The 26993-nt window shown below is 43.4% G+C and overlaps 1 protein-coding gene across 2 annotated transcripts in view; it reads right to left on the bottom strand.

Annotated features, from left to right (window-relative positions):
- Positions 1-10363: 10363 nt before the first annotated feature.
- Pgm2 (phosphoglucomutase 2) overlaps positions 10364-26993 on the bottom strand; it is a 30358-nt gene continuing 13728 nt past the window's right edge. For both annotated transcript variants that reach the window (XM_028868137.2, XM_028868138.2), the window contains 7 exons: positions 26854-26951; positions 26002-26182; positions 25568-25661; positions 23301-23430; positions 21564-21752; positions 17264-17397; positions 10364-10526 (listed from right to left, as the gene is read on the bottom strand). In XM_028868137.2, coding sequence (XP_028723970.1) covers positions 17367-17397; positions 21564-21752; positions 23301-23430; positions 25568-25661; positions 26002-26182; positions 26854-26951 — 723 coding nt within the window. In that variant the 3' untranslated portion in view covers positions 10364-10526; positions 17264-17366. The remainder of the gene's footprint in view (positions 10527-17263; positions 17398-21563; positions 21753-23300; positions 23431-25567; positions 25662-26001; positions 26183-26853; positions 26952-26993) is intronic.

Raw genomic sequence — 26993 nt, 5'->3', positions numbered from 1 at the left:
TGGAATCCCAGAGCAGTAGGCTCTAGTCCAGTGAAGGAACAGACTTGTTAACAAGGTGAGGGCAAGCAGGCAAAAGAGCAAAAGCTTCCTTCTCCCACGACCTTATCTATACAGGCTTCCATCAGAAGGTGTGGCCCAGATTAGAAGCTGGTCTTCCCACCTCAAAAGATCTGGATTAAAGGTGTGTCTTCCTACCAGATTAGATCCAGATTAGAAGTGGATCTTCTCACTTCAAATTAAGCAAAAATCCCTCACAGGTGCACCCCATTTTTGGTTTTAGTTAATTCCAGATGCAGTCAAGTTGACAACCAAGAATAGCCATCACATTAAGATAATCCACAAATACAATTTCATAAATTTAAATGTCAAAACTTTAAAAGTTGTGCCTGGCATACCTTTAATTCTGTACTAGGATGGCAGAGGTAGCTGGATCTCTCTGAGTTCGAGGCTGGCCTGATCTACATAGTGAGTTCCAGGCCAGCCAGAGGAACATAGTGAGAGACCTTGTCTTAAACCATATCTATACCACTCAGAAAACTGTATAATTTCCAATGGGATGATTTGACACATGTAAGTATTAAAAAGTGATCATCATAATCATCAAGTTTGTTTGCTATCTATCAGGTTACCTGGTCACCATTCTTGAAATGAGGTGGTAAAATAAATACAAGGTCTATTTTTTTTTTTTTTAAGTAATGTTCAATTTTATAAAACAAAACAAACAAAACAAAACAGGGTTATTAAGTGTAGCCTCTATGAAAGTTTATACTCTTGAACATCTTCATAATTCTCCCACTCCCAACCTTTTATATAAGTTTGATACTTTTTCACCCATGTAGTATATATATTTTTTGGTCAGCATCTGCTTGGTATCGCTTAGCATAACAGCCACTCTAGGCTCATCTCTGCTCTCACACACGGTAGGATTTCCTTCTTCTCGAAGCTGAGTAGCGCGTCACGGGATTATACCAGTCCATCCCAGTTTCTGTGTCCGCTCACCTGCCTCTGGTGCTTCGGCTGCTTCTCTGTCTTGGTTATCATTTCTTTGCTCTTCTTTGTGGTCCTGGAGATGGAACTCAGGTCCTGAAGCCTGAGCGACACCTGCTCTTCGCTTGAGTTCCATCCTCCACTCTGCCTTGGCTGTCATGAGCGTGGGCCAATAAACATGGGGGAGCGGGCCTGGGCGGTGGTGGCGCACGCCTTTCATCCCAGCACTCGGGAGGCAGAGGCAGGTGGGTCTCCGTGAGTTCGAAGCCAGCCTGGGCTACAGAGTGAGCGAGTTCCAGGACAGCCAGGGCTACACAGAGAAACCCTGTCTCTTGAAAAACCCAAAATTCATAAATAAATAAACATGGGGGTGCGGATCCTGATTTTCTTTCTTTCTTTCAGCTGTGCATCCAGAAGCAGCATCGCCAGGTCACAAGGTCAGTCGGTGTTTAGAGAAATCCCCGTACAGTTTTCTATCATGGCTGTGCTAGCTTACGTTCCCACCAGCAATGAGTCAGATTCTCTTCTCTCCTTGCCCTCCTCAATCCTTTCTTTGCTCTTTTATCTTCATCATCATCATCATCATCATCGATTGATTTATTTCCATTTTAAAGCATGTGTTTGTGTTGGTCAGGCTTATGGGCAACCTTTGAGGCCTGAGGTGGCAGGTCCCCCGCTGCTGGAGTTACAGGAAGTTGTGAGCCCCCTGACATGGGGGCTGAGATTTGAACTTGGGTCTTTCTGGGAGAGAAACACACGTTTCTTAACTCCTGTGCCATTTTTCCAGCCCCTTAATATTGTTTTTAACTTTAGGTATGTTTTGTCTGCATATATGTCTGGGTACCACACATATATGCCTGGTGTCTGAGCAGGCCAGAGGGGCCATTGACGGCCTGGGAGTGCAGTTACAGACAGTTGTGAGATGCTGTGTAGGTGCTGGGAATGAAACCTCTGGAGGAGCTGGGAGTGCTCTTAACCACGGAGCCATCTCTCTAGTTCCTCTCTTATCTTTTTTACAATCACTATTGGAACAGGTGCCAGGGATATATTGTAGTTTTGTTTTGCATTTCCCTGATAATTTATGAGTCTGAATATTCATTCTCTCTCTCTCTCTCTCTCTCTCTCTCTCTCTCTCTCTCTCTCTCTCTCTCTCTCTCTCTCTCCATTTGCATGTCTTTGGAAAAATATCTATTCAGTCAGAATTGAAAACCTGATTTATTTTTCCCTCTTAGTTGAGCTATATAAGTCCCTTATATTTTGCCTATTAACCCCTTTATAGATACAAGTTTACTAGGATTAGAAATGCTATTAACTTTTTCAAAGATTACAGTACTGAGAATCAGAGCAGCAACACCTCACCCCATGCCCTGCCCCAAAAGCTGGACCCACCAAGCGAGTGTGCTATGAAACAGTTGACGGATGGCATCTGTCCCTTTGTCTAATGACGGTGATACTTAATGCTGAACATTTACCAAGTGTTTCCACCTAGGTCTCTCTTGCCAGCTGCCTTTGTTTCTCTTCCTGTTGCTGTGATGAAGTCCTCTAACACAAGCAACTGAGAGAAGAAAGGATTCACTCTGGCTCACGGTTTAAGGGTACAATCCATCATGGTGAGGAGGTCAAGGCAGCAGGAACTTGAAGCAGCTGGTCATATTTCACACACAGTCAGGAACAGAGAGGTATAAATGCTGCTCAGCTCCCCTTCTCTATTTCACACTCCAGGATCCCAGCCAGGGGAATGGCACCACCTCTAGTGGATCTTCCTCACTTAACTAAGGCAACGAAGTTAATCCTCCAAAAGCAAGCCTACAGGTCCACCTACCAGGTAGTTTAAATTTTATTTATGTATTATTTTGTGGTGATATTTTATTTGTGCTCTAATAAATAAAGCTTGCTTGGGAATCAGAGGAAAAAGCCAGCCACTATATTAAACATAGAAGTCAGGCAGTGGTAGCACATGACTTTAATCCTAGCATTCGGGAGGCAGAGATTCATCGGGATCTCTGTGAGTTCAAGGTCACACTGGGAACAGAGTCAGGCACACACCTTCAATCCCAGCAGTAGTTAACCATAGAGGTCTGGCGGTCTGTACAGACAGACAGGGAGTGATAGAGCTGATAGGAAAGAGGAAGTGATGTAGCTGGGCAGAGAGAGGAAGTGAGATGGCAGGGCACAGAAAGGTATATAAGGCATGAGTACACAGGAAGTAGCTCTCTTGGACTGAGGATTTCCTAGCAGTAAGAACTTGTGGCTGGCTTGTTCTGTTTCTCTGATCTTCTCTAATCTCTCAGCTTTCACCCCGATATCTGGCTCCAGGTTTCTTTTCTTTTTTAATTAATAAGACCATTTAGCAATTTGTGTTACATTTGGCGTAAGACTCATGCTACATTATTTTTATGTGTATGGGTGTTTTAGCAGCATGAATGCTTGTGCACCACGTGCCTGAAGAAGAGAGAGCATTGCACCTCTGGACTGGAGTTACAGACAGCTGTGAGCTGCCATGTGGATACTGAGACTCGAACCCCAGGTCCTCTGGAAGAGCAGCCAGTGCTCCTAACTGCTGAGTCAATGCTCCAGTCTTTCCAGATGATTCTAGAGCTCATCAAGTTGACAACGGAGATTAATCATCATATCGTCCTTTTACCCATGAGGTATTATAGATAAATGAAAATAAAAAGGGAAAGTTTACTTACACACATTAGTCTGTGTGGTATTATATTAGAAAGAGATTGGAAGCAATCGGAATGGGTCTTTTATCTATGGAAGGTGAAAGCCGCGACACAACGGGTTGTGCAGTGTGCTGCCATTTCTGAGCAAATGCATAACATTGCAATGCCCTCATCCCTTTGCATGTTTTATATTCATATAGTGTCATATGCCATAGTTTTCATTACTGGGACAACCAAGATTTTTCCCAAATAAAATGTAAATGTTGTCCATGAGTTCAGCAAGCCAGCTTCATCCACAAGGTCAACACATACATACCCATACGTGCATATAGCACACAAACACACACGCGCACACTTATGTACAAAAGTGAGACAAACCCATCTTTACTTAAATCTCTTGGTGCCTTGTCAACAAAAACTGGGGGCACAGCTGTGGGTTTCACAGAGGACAAACCCTCTGAAGGAAGGGTGACTTCTGGTTCCACCACTCAAGCCTCTGCCAAAGCTTTCTGCTGGATTCTCGGATCTTGTTCATACGTTTCTTTGTGATCCTCACAACAGCAAACACATCCAGTTTTGTTCTCGGACACTTATGTAATCAGTTAAAAGGCATCTCTAAGAACCTAGGAGGGTATGGGGGCTGGAGAGACGGCTTACAGCAAGGGGGTTGGATTTCCAGCTGACAACATCTCTATCTCCAGTTCCAGGGAGAATCCAATGCCCCTTTCTGGCCTCCACAGGTAATGCACACATGTGGTTCACAGATATACAGGCAGGTAAAACACCCATGCATACAAAAGTGGATAAATCTTAACAACAAAACAAAACAGAACAAAAAACAAAAAACAAAAAACCATAGGGGAATGGCAAATCATCTTCTTTGAAGAACTGAAACCCAGCAGAGATTTCTAAATACACTCCACCAGGGTAGATGTAAATGACTAAGCCTGTATGACACAGTCCATTGGCTCTTTCTGCTCCTTCTACAGGAAGCCTGCTTCCATCAGCTTACATGCAATAGAAGTCTGCCTATTATATCCACATATAATAGACATATTACATATGTGTCATATAGCACTGGACATGTTGATTCATTTTTGTGTGTGTGTGTGTGTGTGTGTGTGTGTGTGTGTTATTTGTATGCATGTGCAGGTATATGTGTACATGAGTGCCCATAGAAGCTAGAGGTTGATATCAGTTTTCTTCCTCAATCACTCTCTATCTTATTTTGGGGGACCAGGTATCTTACTGAACCCAGAGCTCACCAATTTGGATGGACTGGCTGTACACTGAGCTCCCAGATCCTCCTATTTCTGCCCACTAACACTGGGATTACAGACACACAGGATCGCGCCTGGCTTTTATGTGGGTGCTGGGGATCTGAACGTAGGTCCTCATACCTGGACAGCAAATGTTTTACCTAGAGCTCTCTGCCCTGCCCATCATTCTTTCTCTTTAACTGAATCCTATTGCCATTTACCTGGTTATCTTTTTTTTTTTTTAAAGTTTATTCATTATTACTGTTGTGTGTTTGCATGAGTGATATGGGGGTACACAAGCCACGGCGTGCGTGTAGAGGTCAGAGGACAACGTTGTACAGTCAGTTCTCTCCTTCCGCCTTCGTGTGGTTTGGGGGGGGGAATCAAATTCAGGGTAACAGGCTTGTGGGGCTAGTGCTTTTCCAGACTGAGCCGTCACAATGGCCCAGGCTGTGTGACTATAAAAACAACTAGAAATGGTATGAGCCCCTCTCACCCTCCAGCTCCTCACATCCCCATCCAGCATCCTTGCCAGAAAGTCAGATCAGGACTCCCGTTTCTCAATCTGACCGTACCGGCTGACAGGAAATATGGAGCACAGAGGAACCAGCTAAACACACCATAAGCAAGCAGCGAGCGGAATCCAAACAGTGGGCTTGAAGCAGCAATTTACAAGAAGAAAATGTAAAAAGGATGAAGACTTTCTATACTGAATGAGCTTTAGGAAGCTGCTCACTCAAGTGCGGTGAGTGGACAGTGCCTGAACCCTGATTCATCAGTCAGACAGACGGGAAACCTCACCCTGACTGGGTCATTTTGCTGACATTAGCAAGTGTCTTAGTTTGGGATCCTGTTTCTGTGAAGAGACACCACGACCACGGCAACCCTTATAAAGGAAAACATTTAATTAGGGCTGGCTCACAGTTCAGAGGTTCAGTCCATTATCGTCTTGGCAGGAGACATGGCGGCATGCAGGCAGACATGGTGCTGGAGAAGGAGCTGAGAGTTCTACATCTTGATCCTCAGGCAGCAGAAGGAGACTGTGTACCATACTGGGCGTAGCTTGAGCATATGGAACCTCAAAGCCCACCCCCACAGTGACACACTTCCTCCAACAAGGCCACATCTCCTAACAGTGCCACTCCCTATGGCCAGGCATCCAAACACATGAGTCTATGGAGACCATTACTATTCAAACCACCACAAGAAGTATCAGCATTTCTAGGTGTGACAATGGTTTGTGTGTGTGTGTGTGTGTGTTTGTGTGTGTGTGTGTGTGTGTGTGTGTGTAAGAGTGCACACGCACAAGTCCTTGTCTGTTACAGACTCACACTGAAGTATTTAGAGGACAATGACAGGTCTGGGACTTGCTTCCGAAATGTCCTGTGGTAAAATGGGGAACAAGGGAACAGCAGAGGTCACAAGACTGGCCATGAACTGAGGTATGCCTATTGCCAGGGGATGGGTGCTGTTATTTTAGCTTTAAATTCTCCGTAGTATAGATCTATAAAGTGAGTTCTTGCAGGAAGAAAGACGGGTGGAGGGGAGACCCAAATCACTGATGGTTTGGGTCAGGGGTCCGTGCCTAGTTGGAAGAGCAGGGCAGTAGGGAGCTGCGTGGGGAAAACTAATGTGTGGCCAGGACATGCTTGTTTCAGTTTGACGTCTAGTGGAAAGTCCATTAAGAAACCGCTGACACCAATATCAGGACTCGGTAGGGGAGTTTGGAAACCCAGAGCATTTATAGCCAGAGGATAGAGAGCAGCCAAGGGTCAGAAAGGGAAATAGAGGAAACCATCGGAGCCCCGAGCCCAGAGACTAACCTCAGCTTGTGGCCACATTTGACTGTTGTTACGTTAAACCCAGGAATCCATATTAGAGATGCCTCTATGTTTCACTTATGCCAAGTAGGGTTTTTTTTTCTAGATTGTTCCTCTTTCCTTGAAGGTGGACAGTGTACAGACAGCGAATTGAAAGACAATCAGGCTTGTCCATCTCTGTAACTTGCAGCCCTCACTTCCCTTGGAAATTGCACAACGCTGTGTTGAAATGGTTTCAACAGCTGGTAGACCTACACAGCTGGCTTTGCCGTTGGGTGCCCAGCTCCATTCTGCAGCGGGACTTGGCCGGATGCTAAGGAGGCTTCACTGGCCCCACATGAGAGATCCAGGCAGCTTTGCTCCTCAAACTCGAACAAGGGAGCAGGAGACAAGCCCCACGTTCGCTGACTCTGTCCTCCAACCTCTGGACCATGCCTGGACCATGTTGGGGGTTTCTCATGCCTCCAGTTTGTCTGTTTGATTTTGTTTTTAATCTATGGATTGATATGGACGGTCATCATGCATTGCGTCCATGGAGAAGTCTGTAGACATGATGTCATTTCCAACCTTGATTCTCACCTGCTGTGGTGAGTACTTTGGGTTGTCAACTTGATTACATCTGTAATTAACTAAAAACCCAAGCATCTGGGCACACTTGTGGGGGAATTTTAGTTAACTGGATCATTTGACGTGGGAAGACCCACCTTCAATCCAGATCACTTGAGGTCGGAAGATTCACCCTAAATCTGGGCCACACCTTCCCATGGCAGCCTGTATAGATGAGGAAGAAAGAATCCTTTCCTCTTTACCTGCTTGCCTTCATTCTCACTGGCAAATTCACATATCCCGCTGCTGAGGCATTCTTTCAGTGGAATTAGAGCCCACTTCCTTGGGATCCTGACATATACTAATGTCACTTGAGACGTCCAGCCTTGTGGACCCAACAGTTACTGGTTCCTAAGACCTTCCATTGGGAGACTAATTCACCTGCCATGGAGTGTTAGGTGTTGGGGATTGAACCTAGGGCCTTGTGCACGCTTGCTAAGCACTCTACACACAGAGCCACATCCCTAGGCCTAACGTCTTTCCTTTACTGGTTGAATTACTGCCTGTTCTGCTAATAAGACTAGAACAAAGAGGTGTGGAGATGGCTCGCCAGTTATAAGCACTTGCTGCTCTTCAGAGCATCCAGGTTTGGTTCCCAGGATCTACATCATGGCTCATAACCATCTGAAACTCCATTTTCAGGGGACGTGACACCCTTTTCTGGTATCTACAGGTACTGTGCACTCATGAAGCATGTACATACAAACAGGCAAGCCTTCACATACTTAAAATACTGAGTAAAATATTTTTTTAAAAAAGAATGGAACAAAAGAACAATGGAGGAAAAAACATGCAAAGAGCTTTACAGAGTCATTTTGTTTTAAGCACAAATGTTACATGTTTGAACTCAGCAATTTTGATAGAGCCATATTCAAAATGGGGTCTTACCTGCAACAAGGGAGTAACCTGAGACCACATAGTAAAATTTCTTCCTCCTCCTCCTCTTCCTTCTCTCTCTCTCTCTCACACACACCAGTGTAATAAAAATTTAAAAACAGCAAACTTATCTTTTGTATTCATAGATTACATTAGGTTCACTCTAGATGTGGTACAGTCTGTGGTTTGGACAAATACATGACATGTGTCTATCATAATAGAATCCAAACAAAAGACTTTCACTGTCCTAAAGCCCTTTCTCTGGCCTGCCTATTCATCCCTCCCTCCTTGACAATGCCTAGCAACCACTGATCTGTACAGTGTGGGTGCTAAGGACGGTAAGCTCATTCGTCATAATGCACACACGCTCTAGGGGAAGGTTTTAAGTGTGGAGGGAGGTGTACACAGGGCAAGGAGTCTAGACATGTATGCTGTCCTTAATTTTACTGTGAATGAAAACTGCCCTAAAAGGCACCCCCCTCCTGTTCCACCCCCCCCCAAAAAAAAAAACCAATTTCAACACATACTTAGTTATCTTAGACAGGGTTTCTATTCCTGTAAAGAGACATCATGACCATGGCAACTCTTGTAAGGAAAACATTTATGAGGTGGCTGGATTATATCAGAGGTTCAGTCCATCATCATGGTAGGGAGCATGGCAGCATGCAGGCAGATAGGGTGCTGGAGAATCCGCTGAGAGTCCTACATCTTGCAGGCAACAGGAAATGGTCTGAAACACTGGGCCATATCTTGAGCAAAAGAGACCTCAAAGCCTGCCCCCACAGTGACACACTTAACACCTCCAACAAAGCCACACCTCCTAATAGTGCCACTCTCTTTGGGGGCCATTTTCTTTCAAACCACCCCAACAGTGTCAATGCGAAGTAGCTTGCACCTCAAGTGGGGTAACAGGATCTGATGAGTGACCATGGCTCGGGAACACGGGTTCATGTTCCAACATGGAACTGGTTACATGGGCTTTCATTCATGACAGGTGAAAGTCATGAGTCTAGGCATTCACCAAATGCACTGGTGGGGACTACAGGACAATCTCTGCCATAGGTCTGGGTGCTAGCTGATGATGATGTGCTTAGCTTTGGAATGGTAGAATTTGGGTACCTGCTAAGAAGACATTCAGAAGTATACCCTGAAAGTCAAAAGGATGTAAGGGCGGGCCACGCTTGGGAGGCAGAGGCAGGTGGCTCTCTTGGAGAGCTGGAGGGCAGTTTTGTTTACATAGCTTGTTCCAGAACAGCCAGGGGCTACACAGTGAGACCCTGTCTCAACCTCTCCACCACTCCACACAAAACAAAAGAAGGGCTATTGAACGGACTAAAGGTAAATCAAGATAATTTGGTACTGTATTTATAACATTCTGACTCTCCACAAACAAGATTCGAATCAGTTATTCAGTCTAGTAAGATTTCCAACATAGGTGGGTTCATTTTTTTCCTTTGGAGAATTTAAATTTACAGTGGCTAGGCTGATTTTTTTTTTTCTTAGCACCTGTACAATATTACTAAAACTTAAAAATCTTAGGTTTAAAAAAAGCCTGATTAGCTCATTTGGTTTGTTTATTTTACTTTATAAGTAACTGACAGAAACATAGGTATAAATGTTGTTATAAAGCTGCTATCCTAGACACAACACCCTGGAACTTAGGAACTATATTGTTTTTCTCCCTATTTCAATTACACATAGAAAGAATCACACAGAAGACATGTGTATGCAAATTAAGGCATATTATTTACAATCTACTTTTTGAATTAAAAAAAAACATCTTTATTTAAAAAATTCAGATAATGCCCAGACTTAACATTTTCATAGAGATGTTGGTTTGTTGGGTTTGGTCATGTTTTCTTTATTCACTTTTTGGGCCAAAAATATAAAACCCAAGGAAGGTAGAGCTGTTGAAAAAATGCAAATACTTGTGATGATTATCCAAATCACTTGGTCCTCAAGAATGTTATTTTAAAAATCAAGTTCAGCCTGGCATGGTGGTGCACGTGTTAATTCCAGCACTCTGGAGGCAGAGGCAAGCGGATCTCTGAGCTTTCCAGGCCAGACTGACTCACTACAGAGTGAGTTCCAGACAGCCAGGGCTGTTACACAGAAAAACCCTGTTTCAAAAACCCAAACCCAAAACCAAAAGATTAAAGTTCAGTTTAATTGAGGTAAATGTAGTCATGGCCAATGCTAGAATGCTTTATTCTGCTCTTGGCTGCAGGTTATACTTTTGTGGCTGGAAAAAATGTTCTTCAATGGCGCCGACTAGCTCATCTAGCTCCTTTTTCAGCTGCTCCAGATCACTGAAAAATATAAGAGGGAGGAGAATTCATATTAATGGATTATTCCAAAGCAAAACAAGTACACGTATTTGATATTTTTTGAGACAGTCTCAGTAGGTAACTATGCATACCAGGCGGGCCTCAAACTCACAGAGACCCAGCTGCTTCTGCCTCCCAAAGGAATGCATTAGCATGCTCAGCCTTGATTTGGTTTTGAGACAGGCTCTTATTATGTATCCCGGGCTGTCTTTGAAATCACAACAATCCTCTGACCTCAGCTTCCTGAGTGCTGGGATTAGGGATTGCAAGTATGAGCCGCTACTCCCAGCTTCAAAGCAAAATTAAAAACTTAAAACATGTATAAGTGTATTTTAAAGATTTCATTTTTAATTACGTGCAAGTGTACATGTAAACGCAGTTGCCTGTGGAGCTGGAGTTACATGTGGTTGGGAGTTATCCAACCCTGGTGTTAGGAAAAGAATTAGGATCCTCTGAAAGAGTCATGAACCGTCTTTCTAGCCCCTTCAAACTGCATTTTCAAATGCTCCCTTCATGGACCTCGTGAGACAGAAACTAAACTTGAAGAGATGGAATTCAGAAAAGAACAGAACTCCATGAACTTTTGCGTGGGAACACATTTGTTGACTTAGGGAGGAAAAAAAGTCCCAGGAGGCAATATGTATTCTTTTCCCTAAAGGTTTTCCAAACCAAGATCTTCACAATAAACAGAATTACTCTTTGCTCTTCTGCTAAGAATTTGAAGAACCACAATTTTAGCCCTGGCATCCCCAGGGATCTCCACTGTTTGTATCTAATAACACAGAGAAAGCGGTCCTGATTTCTTTCCCTCCTGCTTCAATCCCACTCAACTCTGACCACATCTCTGTGAAGTCCTCAGTCTGCCTGGCAAGCTGTTCCCAATGCTGTTTGTCCTCGGGTCACAGAAGTCAAGTTGTCTTCTCAGGAAGGGCCCAGACAGAAGCCTCTTCATGGTGCAAGAAACATTAACTACACATCTTTCTTTCTTTCTTTCTTTCTTTCTTTCTTTCTTTCTTTCTTTCTTTCTTTCTTTCTTTCTTTCTTTCTTTTCTTCTTTTCTTTCTTTCTTTTCTTTCTTTTTCTTTCTTTCTTTCTCTCTCTTTCTCTCTTTCTCTCTTTCTTTCTTTCTCTCTTTCTTTCTCTTTCTCTCTCTCTCTCTCCCTCCCTCTCTCTCTCTTTTGGTTTTTGTTTTGTTTTTTCAAGACAAGGTTTCTCTGTGTAGTTTTGGTACCTGCCCTGGATCTTGCTCTGTAGACCGGGCTGGCCTCGAACTCACAGAGATCCACCTGGCTCTGCCTCCTGAGCGCTGGGATTAAAGTCGTGCATCACTACCACCCAGCCAACTACATGTCTTTTCAATCAAATACTTTAAAACTTATGTTTAACAAGGAATTCAAATCTTTACAGACAGACAGACAGACACACACACCTTGGAAAACCTTTCTGCAAATATCTTAATGCCCACCCCATGCAGTAAAACCCTTGTTTACACAAAGTCCTACAGCATTCCCTGCTTAAGTGAATTAAGCAGCTAACCCTTCCCCTTCCCTTATCTCCTTTGTGCCCATTCTTTTAAAACTAGCCAGACTTCAGCCTAGGGGGGGAAGACAGTCACACTTCTGGTCTCCCTATGCTTGCTCTTCTGAGTTCACCCTCCAGATCAAGGGTCAAATTTGTCCTGCAGTCACTTCAGCTGGGGTGGTGGTCTTTTTCTTTTTCTTTCTAACAGGTAGGAAATGGGAGCCATGGTGTTGAATGTTTATTGCTCTATCACCACCATCAAAACAAACAAAACAACAAAAACCAAACAAACAAAAAACACAGCTAAAAGATAAACAAAAATCTAGGGGAACTGATCCCTTTAAGAAAGCCAAGTTTTTCAGGCTGGCAAGAATGCTTAGAGGTTAAGAGCACTGGTTGTTCTTCCAGAGGTTGTGAGTTCAATTCCCAGCAACCACATGGTGGCTTACAACCATCTACAATGAGATCTGGTGCCCTCTTCTGGTGTATAGGCATACATGCCAGAACACTGTATACATAGTAAATAGATCTTTTTAAAAAAAATTTAAAATAAAAAAAAAGAAAAGAAAAGAAAGAAAGCCGAGTTTTCAAGCATGTAGGAAGCACTTATTTGTATACACCAGGTCCATGAGTGAAAACAATACATAAGCCTACTCCCAGTGAAACGGATTTCTAGCAGCTTAGACAGTCTTATGTGCGTTACCATACAATTGGATTTGGAAATTAACCCTTCACACACTTTCTATTACTTCATTCTTGACCACCTGCAACACTTACATGCAGTTTATCTGAAAGGAAATGACAATTCCTGCAATCAGTTAAGATCATTTTGATATTGCAACTGGCAATAATATTAATAAAGGCAACCGATTTCATTGCAGACATTAATTCTGGCTCTGTCAATTATGTACCTTTGGGCAAGTGGCTTGGGCTCTCTAAGACCCATATTCTTCATCTGTAAAATTGGGATAAAGACTTTCCCTTCTCAAGAGTGTTATTGTACATAGTGAGATATACTGTATAAAGCAATTAGTCCAGAGCCCAGCCCAAAGATCTCAATAAAAAGAGCTATCATTATAGTTATTTTTATTCCTATTAACAACATATACAGTAATTATGACTCATACATGCATGTGAATTACACTGGTCTCTTTGTCCTCCACAAATGTGCTTTGAAGAAAATAACTCTCAGGAAGGCAAATATGGTCATAATTAGTTAAAAGCAAAGTGTAAAACTCAAACTCAGTGAATTTGCCAATTACTAACTTCCTTATAAATCTTTTAGTTCCTAAGACACATTTACATATTGATTCCTTCACTTATTGAGTTAATGTTCCCAAGCTGCATGTTTAAAGTGTGTGGGGGGCCCTCTTACCACTCCATAGGATTTGGTGATGTAATCATCATTAAAAATACAGTTTGATCTTACTATTTCCCATATTAATCCTAAATGATCCATTTAGACACTTCAAGTGTGACATTGTTGAATAAAATTTTATATCTTAAAAACAAGGACACTCTGCCTGGCAATGTAAACTTGGGTTAGGAATCCTTATTTCCTAAGTTTAAATTCAGTGGGTCACTTTATGGAAATGGATATTGAAGTGTCTCTCATAATCAGTCAGTGGTGTCTCTCTGAACATGCCAAAAATCAATGTAAAATAAATGACAACTGAAGCAATCCGATTTCTCAATGAAATTCTGAATTGGGGAAAAACAACAACAGCTATTTTGAGGACTTTGGGGCATGTCTGAATTCACGTTGACCAGGCAAGGCTTACAAACCATCCCTGGTTTTTCAAAATTTTGGCACTGTGAAAGGATTTTGGAGATATGACAGCCACTTACAAATAGTTTACTTTAAATCAAGGCAATCAAGATTCAAAAGGACATTTTTTTTCCTGAGGAATTTAATCCACATCTACAACTTCACCCCACGCCCAGGAACTCCAGCCTGCCTCCCCACCGGCACGTGCACTGTCACGTGAGCTCACTCCCACCAACCACTCTCCCCTTCTATGCAGTCCACGGGCTCTGCTTCTCTGACGCAACTGTTTGAAAACAACCAGGAACTAATGGTCTGTTTTTGTGAATAAAGTTTTATTGAGACACAGTATGTCCATTCATTGGTACATAGATGGCTGTTTCTACACTTCAACAGGAGAGCTGAGTAGCTGCAACAGAATCCCAGGGCCTGCAAACACTAAGACATTAGCTCTCTGTCCATACACACTTGCCAACCTGTGGCCTGGGTGAAGAACATGAGGGCTCAATGAATTATCATTTCAGTTGGGAAAAAAATCTCCAAAAAAAACTTTTTAAATAGCAGAACCTAGACTTGAAAGGCCTTTTGATTCTAACCAATTCATAAGTTAGATGGTTCTATTAATAAATGAAATGCATGGTATGAAGTCTGTTGATATTTAAGCTTATCTTAGCTGTGTTTTGATTGCTGTTGCATGTTAGTAGGCTGATGTCCCGTTGAGCTGTGACATTATGCCCAACCTAGAACCCAATGTCCTTTAATAAATCGGAGTCACCTGTCACTGATTTTTAACACAAGGACAGTTTTTAAAAGCTCCCCCCAATTTATAAAGGTCTGAAATGAAGTCTATTCTAAAAAGTGACATGATAGTGTGAAAAACACAGAGTCTGACATGTAAACAGTATTACTGTTATTATAAGGAAAACTACTCTGAAACATTATGTACATTTCACAGGCTATTAAAAGAGGAAAGGGCTTTTGGAAGAATCATGCAACAAAATATGGTAAGTGGGGCTGAAATAACAGAGACAACCATGGAAAACCCGCCTCAATATAGTGCAAACAACTCATTACTTAACCATATAAAAACATTGATACTTGAACACTAGGAATGGAATACTGACAACCTAGAATTCTTTAAAAAATGAGCTGCTTTCTGTTTGCCTATAGGTTAAAATTTTGCTCAAAATATCAATTTTTTTTCAAAATATCAAATTTTAAAACTATGTTTAGTTCCATAAAACTGTACCATTTGAATTTTTTTGAAGTATGCTGTGTGAATATGTTTAATGCTTATTTGGAAGCTTAAAATTCTTTAAAAGATAATGGAAGCTATTTCGCTACCTTTTTTCTTACACGGATTCTATGTTGTAATGATAGTATTTGGGGGATGTACTACTTCATGTAAATGAAATAAAATACTGAAATTCACCTCATCAGTCTCTTTTTTTTAGCTATTAAATTGTGTTTGCTAGCACGCTTATTAACTGACTAAATCCCACCCATCAGTCTCTTTTTAAGCTTTTCAAATGTGGTTGGTAGACATTCTAAACTGCAAACATGGCTTTATGTATACCAAAGCACTGGCTACATTCACCTTTAAAGGCACTGTCCTGGTCCTCAGCCACATCCTGGTCAAAGAAATACCTCAGCACCAATTAGCTATGGCTTATGGCATTTACATATGCTAGCACCAAGAGATATCAAGTTCAAAACAATACAATGACTCCCAACTCAACTGTGTGCTGAGGTCACAGGCATAGGTTGGAGCATCCAGTCCACCATCTCCAGGTGAGCAAGCATAATTTTTGATCTGGTTCCTTCTCTGCCCTGTGACCCAGCTCAGACCGGAGCAGACACTCAGGTATTTACTGAGTACATGCGGAATGGATTTTAATTAATTTTATCACAGGAGTAAAAGAGGACAATCCATTGGCACTAATTGTTAGGATTCTGCCCCTGCTCCAGCTGCATGACTACACATGCACAGTTCAGGAGTAGGCAAGGGGTCTTACGTCATTAGTGTGTGCTGGTGACTATGTTCCCATGGCGTGGTCACGCCAACAGCGCATGCCTGGCGTAGCTCTGTAAGCCCGCCTGCTCTTTAAAAAGCCAGACACAGACCTCCCTCCTGCCTTCTCTATTCTCTCTCTCCCCACTTCTCTTTTCTGTCTCTGTCTCTGACTCTTTCTCTGCACATCTGCCTTCCCTCCTCCTAATAAAGCTCTGATACTGGGTTTTGTTGTTACCACGAGGTAACCAGGGCCGGTAACCAGTGCGGCTTATCATTTTTAAAACCATCACTAATCACTAATAAAAAATGGAGAAAGGAAGTTTTGTTGTTATCAGTAAGATGAGGAATGTCATTTTCCCATACAGAGAGGTAGAAGAGTTGAAAAATATGAGCCTGCTTACCTGTGGAGACTCATGAAGGGTTTTTTGTTTGTTTGTTTTTTGAAGATTTACTTACAAGTTTTTTATTTATGTGTACGTATTTATCTGTCACATGTATGTAGGTGTCCATGGAGGCCAGAAGAGGACATCAGATCCTCTGGAGTTGGTGTTAAAGGCAGTTGTGAGCTGCTCGATATGGACATGGGCGTTAGGAATCCAAACTCAGGTTTTCTGGAAGAGCAGGAAGTGCTCTTAACCACTGAGCTAGCTCTCCAGCTCAAGAGGTTTTTTTTTTGTGTATTTGGTATGTGTGTTTTAATTAAAAAAAAATTTTTTTAAGAGTATATCACTCTTGCAGAGGGTCAGAATTTAGTTTCTAGTCCCACACAGGACAGCTGGCATCTGTAACGCCAGCTCCAGGGATCCCATGCTTCTGGCCCTCAAGGGTACCTGCAGCCTGTCCCTTCCTCCATATACATAATTTAAAAAAAGAAAAGAAAATCTTAAAAGAAAACAAAAACAAAACCTTGACTCCCAGGTCATACTCCATTATAATTAAAAATCAGAACATACTGGTAAGACCTAGGTATCAGTTTTAGAAAATTCTCCAGATTATGTGTAGCCAAGTTTAAGAATCACTGTTAACCCTCCACCCCTCTTTAAAAAAATTATAAATTTATTTTATTTTTTTTCAGTTTTGGTTTTTCAAGACAGAATTTCTCTGTGTATCCCTGGCTGTCCTAGAACTCACTTTGTAGACCAGGCTGGCCTTGAACTTATAGAGATCTGCCTGCCTCTGCCTCCTGAGTGCTGGGATTAAAGGCGTGCACCACCACGCCAGCTATTTTTTAATTTTTTTTTTTTTTTTTTTTTTTTTTTTTTTTTTTTTTTTTTTTTTTTTTTTTTTTAATTTTTAAGGAGTCTTTGATAACATGATATCACCACAGTTTCTAACTAAGCTACATGTGAATTTTTACACTTGATCAGAACCTGGACATCTCAGGAATTAGAGTCACAGCAGCTACCATCCACATCATACCTGTTGCCAGGAGGAGCACACAGCTCGGCATAGTACTTGATTTTGGGTTCTGTCCCGCTGGTCCGCATGGTTGCCACACCTCCATTAGCAAAGGTAAAGGTGATCATTTGGCTGCTCTTACTGGTAGGAAGAACCTAGAGATTAATTTGTACATGTCACACACTTAAACAGTAACAAGCTATTCTGACCCAGTGAATACTGTCCCAAATAAGCAGAAAATTAATACCAGACAAGTACATTGGCTACAAGGACATTCCTCAGAAAAAAATCAGAGAATGTGATTCCTAGTAATGTGTGACCACTCAGTAACTTCACAGACTAGCTTTCTACTTCCATAAATTTATTAGACATTATCAAGCTTTCGTTCAAATTAAAACACATTATTTCAGCTTAATGATGTACTACAGAAAATTAGATCATACCTCAATGTTGTAAACTGAAATTTTGGCAAAAAAGGGTTCATAAGGAGTTTTTGTTTGTTTGTTTGTTTTCTGGTACAAAGCTGTGAAGGTGTATTTATAATTGTTAACGTCAGAACATCACTAAAGTTCCGCGTAGATACGTTTCACAGGTATAAACACAAGGGCACAGAGGAAGAGAAACGGTAACACTTGAGGAGGCAGTCACTCAGTCGTGGAAGACAGGAAACAGATAAAGATTCAGAAATGGTGTGATGAAACATGTGACCACAGGGTCCCAGAACCTGACGGGGAGACAGAAACAGGAAACAGAGACACTGTGCTCTGCAGAAGTCCAACTGGGCTCGAGAATTAGAGGTACCAGGTATGCCAAGGACTGGGGTAAGGCAGGGATGAAACAGAAACAGGATTGAAGAGAAACTACCAGATGCTCCAAGACATTCCTCCTGGCTTCGGGAGTCAGGGGCTCCAGCTCTTCTCTGCCTGCAAGAAATGCTTAAAGTCCCTGAGTTGGAACTAAAAAGGCTCAGAAACTAGGATCACCAGGTACCATGGAGTGTATGATATGATGGAACACACTGAGACATCCCAGACCTGCCCCTAGCCACACCTCTAGGGCCTTGACAAGCCAATTTACGTCCCTTAGGAAACCAGTTAGAGTTAGGCTCTGAACCAGCCCAGTAGCTCCAAAATGAAGGTCAATCTTAGAATAGCTGTCTTGCTACTTAAGATCCCCGGAAGTGCATTAGGTCATTTGTCATGCGCACACAGGACTTATAAGAAGTTAAGTATGCAAAGGATGCTGGGGGACCCCTAGGGAAGGACAGTGGGTAAGTAACAAGTCCGAAACAAATAGGAAAAACAAAAAATAAACAACAAAAAGCCAAAGTCAGGGGCAGTAAAGGATATAGGGATGGAAAAAATACTCTTAGTTTTTAAAAAGAATCTTTAGGAAGATAGAGTATACAAAAACAATAATAGCATGTCATTCTGGAAAAAAAGTTAGAGTAAGACTTGAAATGAACAGTCAACAGGAATGCTAAAAGTTAGAAGTTGAGAAAAACCCCTCGAAAAAGGAGTAGAGAGGGACAAGAAGAAACAAAGAGGGAGGGGTATCTGTCCTGGAGAGCCAGCGTCTACCTAGGACCTCTTCAAGGAAACAGACAAGCACCTCCCTTCCTGGACACATCGCCAAGAAAACTGACACCTGAAGAAAATGATGCCACAGACCGAAAGACCCACCGTGATGGCTGACTTGATTGGACTGAGCCGTGACTAGGAAAACTACAGCACACTCCGGGTATGTCTGCGAGGGCACTTCCAGACAAAGTTAGATCATAAGGACTCTGACCTAATCAATGGTTTAGTGCATTGATAATGCAGACTTTTAGTGGAGCCCTGAGAAGGCGTGGAACTGTGGAAGGTGGGGACTACTTGGAGGAAGGGGTTCTCTGGGAGCCTGTCTTTGAAGGTACAACTTGAGCCTGGCTTCTCACTGTATTCTTCCTGCTTCCTGTCTGTAAGGAGTAGAGTGAACAGCTTCCTTCTGCCATGCCCCTCTGTCAAGATTTCTACACTGCCACTGCGCTTAAGAGCAGTGGAGCCACATGACCATGGACCAAAACAATGCGTCCCAATAAACCTTTCTTCATTTAGACCGCTTCTCTCAGGTATTTTGTTGCAAGTACCAAAAAGTCTGACACATCTAACAAGTAACCCCAACACTGAACAAAGAGAAACGCTAACCAACACACTGAAACTGAACATTGAGTTGAGAGAGAGATTTTCTCGTTGAGCAAACAAACTCAGTTGCAAAGAAATGATGAGTGAGTATGGTGTTAATTTCCTCGAAGGCATCACACATGGACTCCATTCTTCACTAGATAGAGGAGCAGATGCCGAACACAGTGCTTGGACACTGAACAATAATGGAGCAATGTAAATGGACGTTTCCTGTCCTGGGACTGCCCAGTCCCAAATAACCGACTCAGAGGCTGAACATGAATTACAAATGCTTAGCCGATAGTTCAGGCTTGTACTCAAGGCTCGGATGTGATTCATGAGGACAGGCCGGGGCTAGTGAATGCAGGAAGTGTATGCATGGATTCTTTATCTACACGAGAGAGAGAAAAGTTCTCTGGCCAACACCAGGAGAAACCATTGAGAAGAAAGTTGGTTGGTTGTCTCAGTATGGCTGTAAGGTGTCATACTTCACCATAATCATTTTAATGTAATTTATCTCTTATAAATATATTGTGCTCCGGAGCTGGGGAGATGGCTCAGTGGTTAAGAGCACCGACTGCTCTCCCAGAGGTCCTGAGTTCAATTCCCAGCAACCACATGGTGGCTCACAACCATCTGTAATGAGATCTGGTGCCCTCTTCTGGCCTTCAGGGATATATGCAGGCAGAGCACTGTACATAATAAATAAATAAATCTTAAAAAAAAATATATTGTGTTCATATGAAATTTTTTTTTTTTTTTTTTTTTTCAGACAGTTTTCTATGTAGCTTTGCGCCTTTCTGGAACTCACTGTAGCCAGCTGGCCTAGAACTCACAGAGATCCGCCTGCCTCTGCCTCCCAAGTGCTGGATTAAAGGCGTGCGCCACCACCGCCCGGCCATATGAAAATTTTAAAACAAAACACAAAAAGGTAAATATCAGGAAGACATCTAATGGCTCATCGGGCTATTCCTGCTCTTCTCCTAAACTGGACACAGCCAGCCCTACACCTCTGCTACCTCTGGTTCTAAGAGAGATCCTAATGCAAACATAGGTTTACAGTGAACAGGCCACACGCAGTCAACAGTGAACAGGCCACACGCAGTCAACAGTGAACAGGCCACACGCAGTCAACAGTGAACAGGCCACACTCAGTCAACAGTGAACAGGCCACACGCAGTCAACAGTGAACAGGCCACACGCAGTCAACAGTGAACAGGCCACACGCAGTCAACAGTGAACAGGCCACACGCAGTCAACAGTGAACAGGCCACACGCAGTCAACAGTGAACAGGCCACAAGCAGTCAACAGTGAATAGGCCACACGCAGTCAACAGTGAACAGGCCACACGCAGTCAACAGTGAACAGGTCACACGCAGTCAACAGTGAATAGGCCACACACAGTCAGAGAACGAGGCCAGAATCCTCAGAAAACAAGAGGCCCTCTCAGAGCTGACCAGCATCTAGTCACCTTGAATCTTATTAGATGTGCAAATTCTTTGGCCTTATCTCAGACCTACTCAATGAAGAACTCCAGGGTGGCCTTCAGCACTGTTTGCTTGTGACAGGATATCATGACATAGTCCAGGTTGGCCTCAGACTAAGACTTCTGACGTTCCTGCCTCGATCCCCCAAGTGTAGAGATGTAAAGTTTTACTGGTCTGTGTCATCATACCCAGCAAGTACCAGTTAGTCACACATCCTCTGTGTGACTCAGATACTCTCTGGAGTGACATGTGCTGATGGAGAGGAAAAGCGGGGTCCAGAGTCAAAAGGTTTCAACTCCACCTGGACCCTTACCAGTTAGTGCCCTTCTGAGTCACAATTTCCTTGCATGTGAAAGGATGGCTCTGGATGTCATTTATCACCAAATGACTTGTGAGGTCACTTGCATTCTCGCCCATGATTCCTAGTTTTGCCACATAGCTTATTTCATTTTTTTATTCGGTTTTTCAATGCTAGGGGTCTAATCCATGCTAGGCAAGCAGTCTACCCCTGAGCTACATACCACCAGCCCTAATTTTCCATGTATTTTATTACAATAACACTTAAGTGCCCCAAGTCAGCTTCAACCAACCATGTGACTAAATGAATCTATTCAAATTGTAGAAATGGTAAACACAAAATAAATTCATTGACCCAAGTAAACATGACTTACAGCTTCTTATCAGGTTGACTGTCATCATAGCCGGTTGTAAGGTCCCTGATAGCAGAGATTTCAAATCTGCCACATGTTTTGGGATAATTACTCTTCCCATCGTAGTTTCTTAGGTTTCCAAATAATTTTTGAATGGTGCCTTGATCGTGGCAGATAAAATATGAAGCTTTGGTAATATGATAGCCATACCTATAAGAAAAGAAAAATCCCCCATAAATTTAAGCAAAAATGAGCCACAAAAATTTTGTAGACTGTATGCAAGATGTATCAGCTAGCACATTGTAAAATAAGTGAAACAGGTTGTCCTAACCAACTTCAAAAGAATAATCTAACATTAAAAAAGATGTTGGTTCTGGCAAGATGGTTCAGTGGGTAAGGGCACTTGCTGCCAAGCCTGATGACCTGAGTTGATTCTCAGAACCTACACGGTAGGAGAGAAACTATCCTTCTCAGTTGTCCTCTGACCCCACATATGTGTTTGGTAGCATGTGTTCACCCACCCACATGTATACATACATACACAACAAACAAACAAACAAAAAAATGTTTAAAAAAAAAGAAAAGAAAAGAAAAAGGGGCTGGAGAGACAGTTCAGTGATTAAGAGCATAAGCTGCTCTTTCCAGAGGACCCAGGTTCAATTCTCGGCACCCTCATGGCCGTTCACACCCATCTGCAGCACCAATTTCAGGGGGATTCGATGGCCTCTCCTGGCCTCTCTGGGTACCGGGCACACACATGGTCCACGGACACATCAGTCAAAACACCCACACACACGAAATCAAAGTGAATAAATTTAAAAAGAAAACGAAAAAGAGGTCCAGAGTAGAAGAGACAGCTCAATCAGTGAAATCCTTGCCTTCCAAGCCTGAGGATCTGATTAATCAATCCCCAGAACCCAAATAAAAAAAAAAAGATGAGCATGGAGGTGCACGCTCATGGTCTCAGCACTCAGGAGACAGAGACAGGCGGATCTTTGGGGCTTGATGGCCAGGCAGCCATGTCTACTTGTCAAACTCCAGGCTAAGGCAGAACAGTGTCAATAATGGTCACTGCCCAAGGAAGGAAAGTTGAGGCTGTTCCCTGAACAACACACACACACAGTGAGAATATGAATCAGTCATCTACCCTAGATCAGCCTGCTTCGGTAAGTTACGGCTTTCCAGAACACCACGTTGCTGCAGGGTTACTGTTCCTGCCGCCTGTTCACCTTCCACACCACACCCGCACAGTTCAGTGCGTGCTACAAAGACTGATCCCCATATTGAGGCGTTTCATCTTTTTATGACACTGACTACTTAAAGTCACCCTCTTCAATCAAGCCGTTTGTGCAACGTTCTCATGCGTTAGAATCCACGGAACCGCAAATGGCCATTACTAATTGTGGGGACACATCAAATGGAAAAGATGATCTTGGTTTTCCTAAGAAACAGAACACCGTCACCAAAATAAGAGCCCTTGAAATATGGCCAACATTCCTTCAAATGTCCTAGACCAGTGGTTCTCACCCGTGGCTCATGACCGCTTTGGGGGTCGCCCATCAGACATCCTGCATATCAGATATTTGCATTTTGATTCATAACAGCAGCAAAATTACAGTTATGAAGCAGCAATGAACTAATCTTGTGGTTGGCGGTCACCACAACATGAAGAAGTTCATTAAAGGGCCACAACATAAGGAAGTGCATTAAAGGGTCGCAGCATGAGGAAGGTTGGAAATCACTGCCGTAGACACTTACTCCACATAGATGGCCTTCAGCTGCTGGGACAAAGACAAATTCTTGGTCGCTAGAAAGCTCGCCAGCTCTGCACTGATGACAGCCGCACTGACTCCATCCTTGTCCAGGACAAAGGGGCAGCACATGTACCCTGCAGACAGAGCAGCAGACGCAGCCTTAGCAGTGGATTCTGGCACCGCACTAGAACAAGCCGCCGGAGAGCAGGCTTGTTGGCCATGACATGTTAGGGTCTGGTCTGGAGCACACACGTGTTTTTCCATTTATCTTTGTGTCTGAGAATTTAGATGTGAAGGCGGTTCCATACCGCGACGCTTATCGTATCTGCTCTACACATAGAAGGTCCTGGGTTTGAGCCCCCAGTGGACCAGAGTGTGATCAGCTTACACTGAGCCAGGAGTGGTGATGTGTGCTAGCATGTGGGAGATGGAGACAGGGGATCAGGTGATCAACATTATCCCTGCCTATAGAGTTGGAGGCTGGTCTGAGTCATATAATATCTTGTCTTCAAGACAAAACCATTTAGCCCAGTGTCTTGAATATAGCATCCTTGGGCAGCCTGTGTTGAATGGCCTGTGTGAGATTTCTCCTGCTGGCAAGGGTGTTCACTGACCAGACTCACCATCGTAGCTCCAGGTCAGATGCAATTAGTTCTACTTATTTCAGTCACAACCTGTCTTCCACTTTTCTCTGAAGCCTGGGGGTTCTCGGTAGTTACATGACACATCTTTTTTTCTCTTTTTTGGTATTTCGAGACAGGGTTTCTCTGTGTAGCTTTGCGCCTTTCCTGGAACTCGCTCTGTAGCCCAGGCTGGCCTTGAACTCACACAGATCCGCCTGGCTCTGCCTCCGGAGTGCTGGGATTAAAGGCCTGCACCACCACCACCGCCCCGGCTTACATGACACATCTTGACAGCCGGCCCCTACCCTCTTTGGTGTGATTACTAATTGGAGCTGCTGGAGGCTAAGGTCACTATCACATATTTTGGAGTCACTGAGTAACATCTACAATTAGTACCTGGTGAACATGTCTCCTTAACAAAAGCCATAGAAACACAACTCTGAAAACGTGACTTCTGAAAGGCAGCAGCCCTCTGGGCTAGCCCAGGGCTAGCCCTCTGCAATGAGTTGGTTAAGGGAGTGTTTTTCATTTATCTTTGTGTTTGAGAATTTAGATGTGAATGTGAGTTCATACCACAGTGCTTATCGTATCTGCTCTACACACAGGAGGTCCTGGGTTTGAAGAAAGATCTGCTTTAACGAACACACGGACATAAAGTCAGGGAGTCTACTGAGTTAACTGCTAAGGCAACAGTTAGTGCACCAACAACAGAACGGCCGATGTCCACGCCTAGCTTCCCTTTCCACTTAGACAGACGGGATTGACAGTTGAGGATAAGGGCCTTTCAGTAATTCCGGCCAAACTTTCAGTGTCGTCTCCTGTGACCATGACTGTGAGGACAGGAGACCACTTAGCGGCCTTCTGCTCCCTGGGCAGACTCAGCACACATCCTCCTTAGACTTTTGGAAGAAGGTGGACTTTACCAGTGAATGGAAAAAAGAAAGAAATCAGAAAGGAAGGACATGACCGCTCCTGGGTATGGTGGAGGAGAAAGTTTATTGTAGACATGAGGGAGAGCGTAGCCAGAGGCAGGGACATTTGGGAGAGTCCAGGGTGAACACGGCCTGAGCCAGGCCATGTAAGAGATGGAGCTTAGGGGGTGGGTGGAGCCAGGAGAGGAGAGGATAGACAAAAAAGGTGAGTAACCAAAATGGCTGGATTATATAGGAAAGGGCAGCTGGGGGAGGGCAGCCCAGCCCCTAGACTGCAGAGGTTTACGGTAGGGGACAGAGCATGTACCCCGTAACATGTAGGGACTGAGGGTTGCTGGGAGAACTTGGTGGCCAGGTCCACTTTGATGTGTTAAACAGGCACCCCGGTTACCCATGTGTGCCAGGTTTGAGACCTAATAATCAGCTTCACAAATGCGGGGCCCTTGCTCTGCCAACAGCCCTGTGCAGACCCTCACCACCATCGGATATGTGTGGCTGGCCCAGTTATTTGCATGCTCTTCTTTGTTTTGGTTAAAAAGAGATGAGATTCCAATTTGGGAGTAGTTCGACACTTGACCCAAACAAGAGCAGCAAGCTAAACTGTGTGCTCCCATTTTACTGGGCTCTTCTGAGCTCAAATTCGAGTCTTTCCCTCATTTGTTTATTATATATCTTATATAAACATACATACTCTGAATCTCACTATCACTTCTTACCGATAGCTTCTTCAAATGCAAATAGGACCGTCTTCCCCTGGTCTATTAGCTGTTTGCTTCTGTTTCCCATCCACTTGAAGCCAGTTAATGTCTCCTGAAGGGGTAATCCAAAAGAAAAAAGAACTGTTTTGGTGCTGGGGATGCGGCTCAATTGGTAGAGTGCTTGTCTGGCCCTGGGTTCAGTCCCTAGTACCACATACACTGGGTATGGTGGTGTGTGTCTATAACCCTAGCTCTGGTCAGGTGGAGGCAGGAGGATCAGAAGTTCAAGGACATCCTCGGCTGTATATGAAGTTTAAGGCCAGCCTGGGTTATATGAAACCTTGTCTCAAAATATTAAAAAAAAAACAACAACAACAAAAAACAAAAAACGAAAGAAAGGGAAAAAAATCATCTTAGGAAACAGGGAAATCAAAGTCACACGAACATCTTACCTCGAAGTGAAAGCCCTCCTTCAAGGCAATGGCCCGCAAGATTTTGGAGGAGACGGTGCTGGACAGCATGTATTTGTCTTTGAGGGTACTTCGATCTTGGTTCTTTTCTTTCCAGGAAGTGAAGAGCCACCATCCCAGCAGGGCCCCCAGCTCATTGCCTGAGAACACTCTCCACTCACCACTGGAAGGAAACAAACCCTTTTAGCATCCTTCAGGAAGGCGCAGAAGTCCCCGGAGCTAGGCAAATGAAGCTCAGCACACTTTCTAAAAATCTGTTCCAGTCTTTAAATAACTGAGCTGAAATGGACCAGCCACATCACAAACATCTGAGCCGCTTCTACGTATCAGCCAAGGATGCTTGCATTTCCATCCTGGACAAGCTGTGGTCTGGAAAGGCACCAGACACTCTTTAATATGCTTTGCATAGACCACATGGTGAGACTTGTCTAATCATTGTGTCAACACCTGTCTGCTCCCCCTAAGTTCAAGACTTGAAAGGTCCAGTGCTTTACCAAGTCCCCCAATGGACTGCAAAGCCAGCATCGTGAAAAGGGCTTTGCCTTCTCAGGCATGGAGACCTTCCCATATTAAATTCAATTATAAAATGCGGGGGTCACGTAGAGTCATTTCGATTCCCGGCACACCAGAGTGCTTTGCTCTGTGTTACACGAGTCAAGGATACGATCCCCTGCCCTTGGGATCGGCAAACTGTCCCCCCACCAGGGGTTTTGTTGTAAAAACAAATGTAATTACCTGCAAAACTCCCACGTGGACTCACCCTCCCCAGAAACCTATTATTGCTAAAGACGGCGTTCTGTCTATTTTTCATGACACACACAAAGTTAATTTCACCTGTCTTGCTTTTCTGCCACAGCCAGTCTGTCAGCATCCGGGTCATTGGCTAAGATAATTTTGGCCTTGATTTTGTCAGCCAACTCGAAAGATAAAGTCTGGAAACAAGTACAGAAAATAAAAGATTACTTAAGGAAAAC

Source organism: Peromyscus leucopus, chromosome 10 (genome assembly GCF_004664715.2).
Source record: "Peromyscus leucopus breed LL Stock chromosome 10, UCI_PerLeu_2.1, whole genome shotgun sequence".
NCBI lineage: Eukaryota > Metazoa > Chordata > Mammalia > Rodentia > Cricetidae > Peromyscus > Peromyscus leucopus.
The sequence above is the reverse complement of the archived record's forward strand: the minus strand, read 5'-3'. Positions and strand labels throughout refer to the sequence as shown.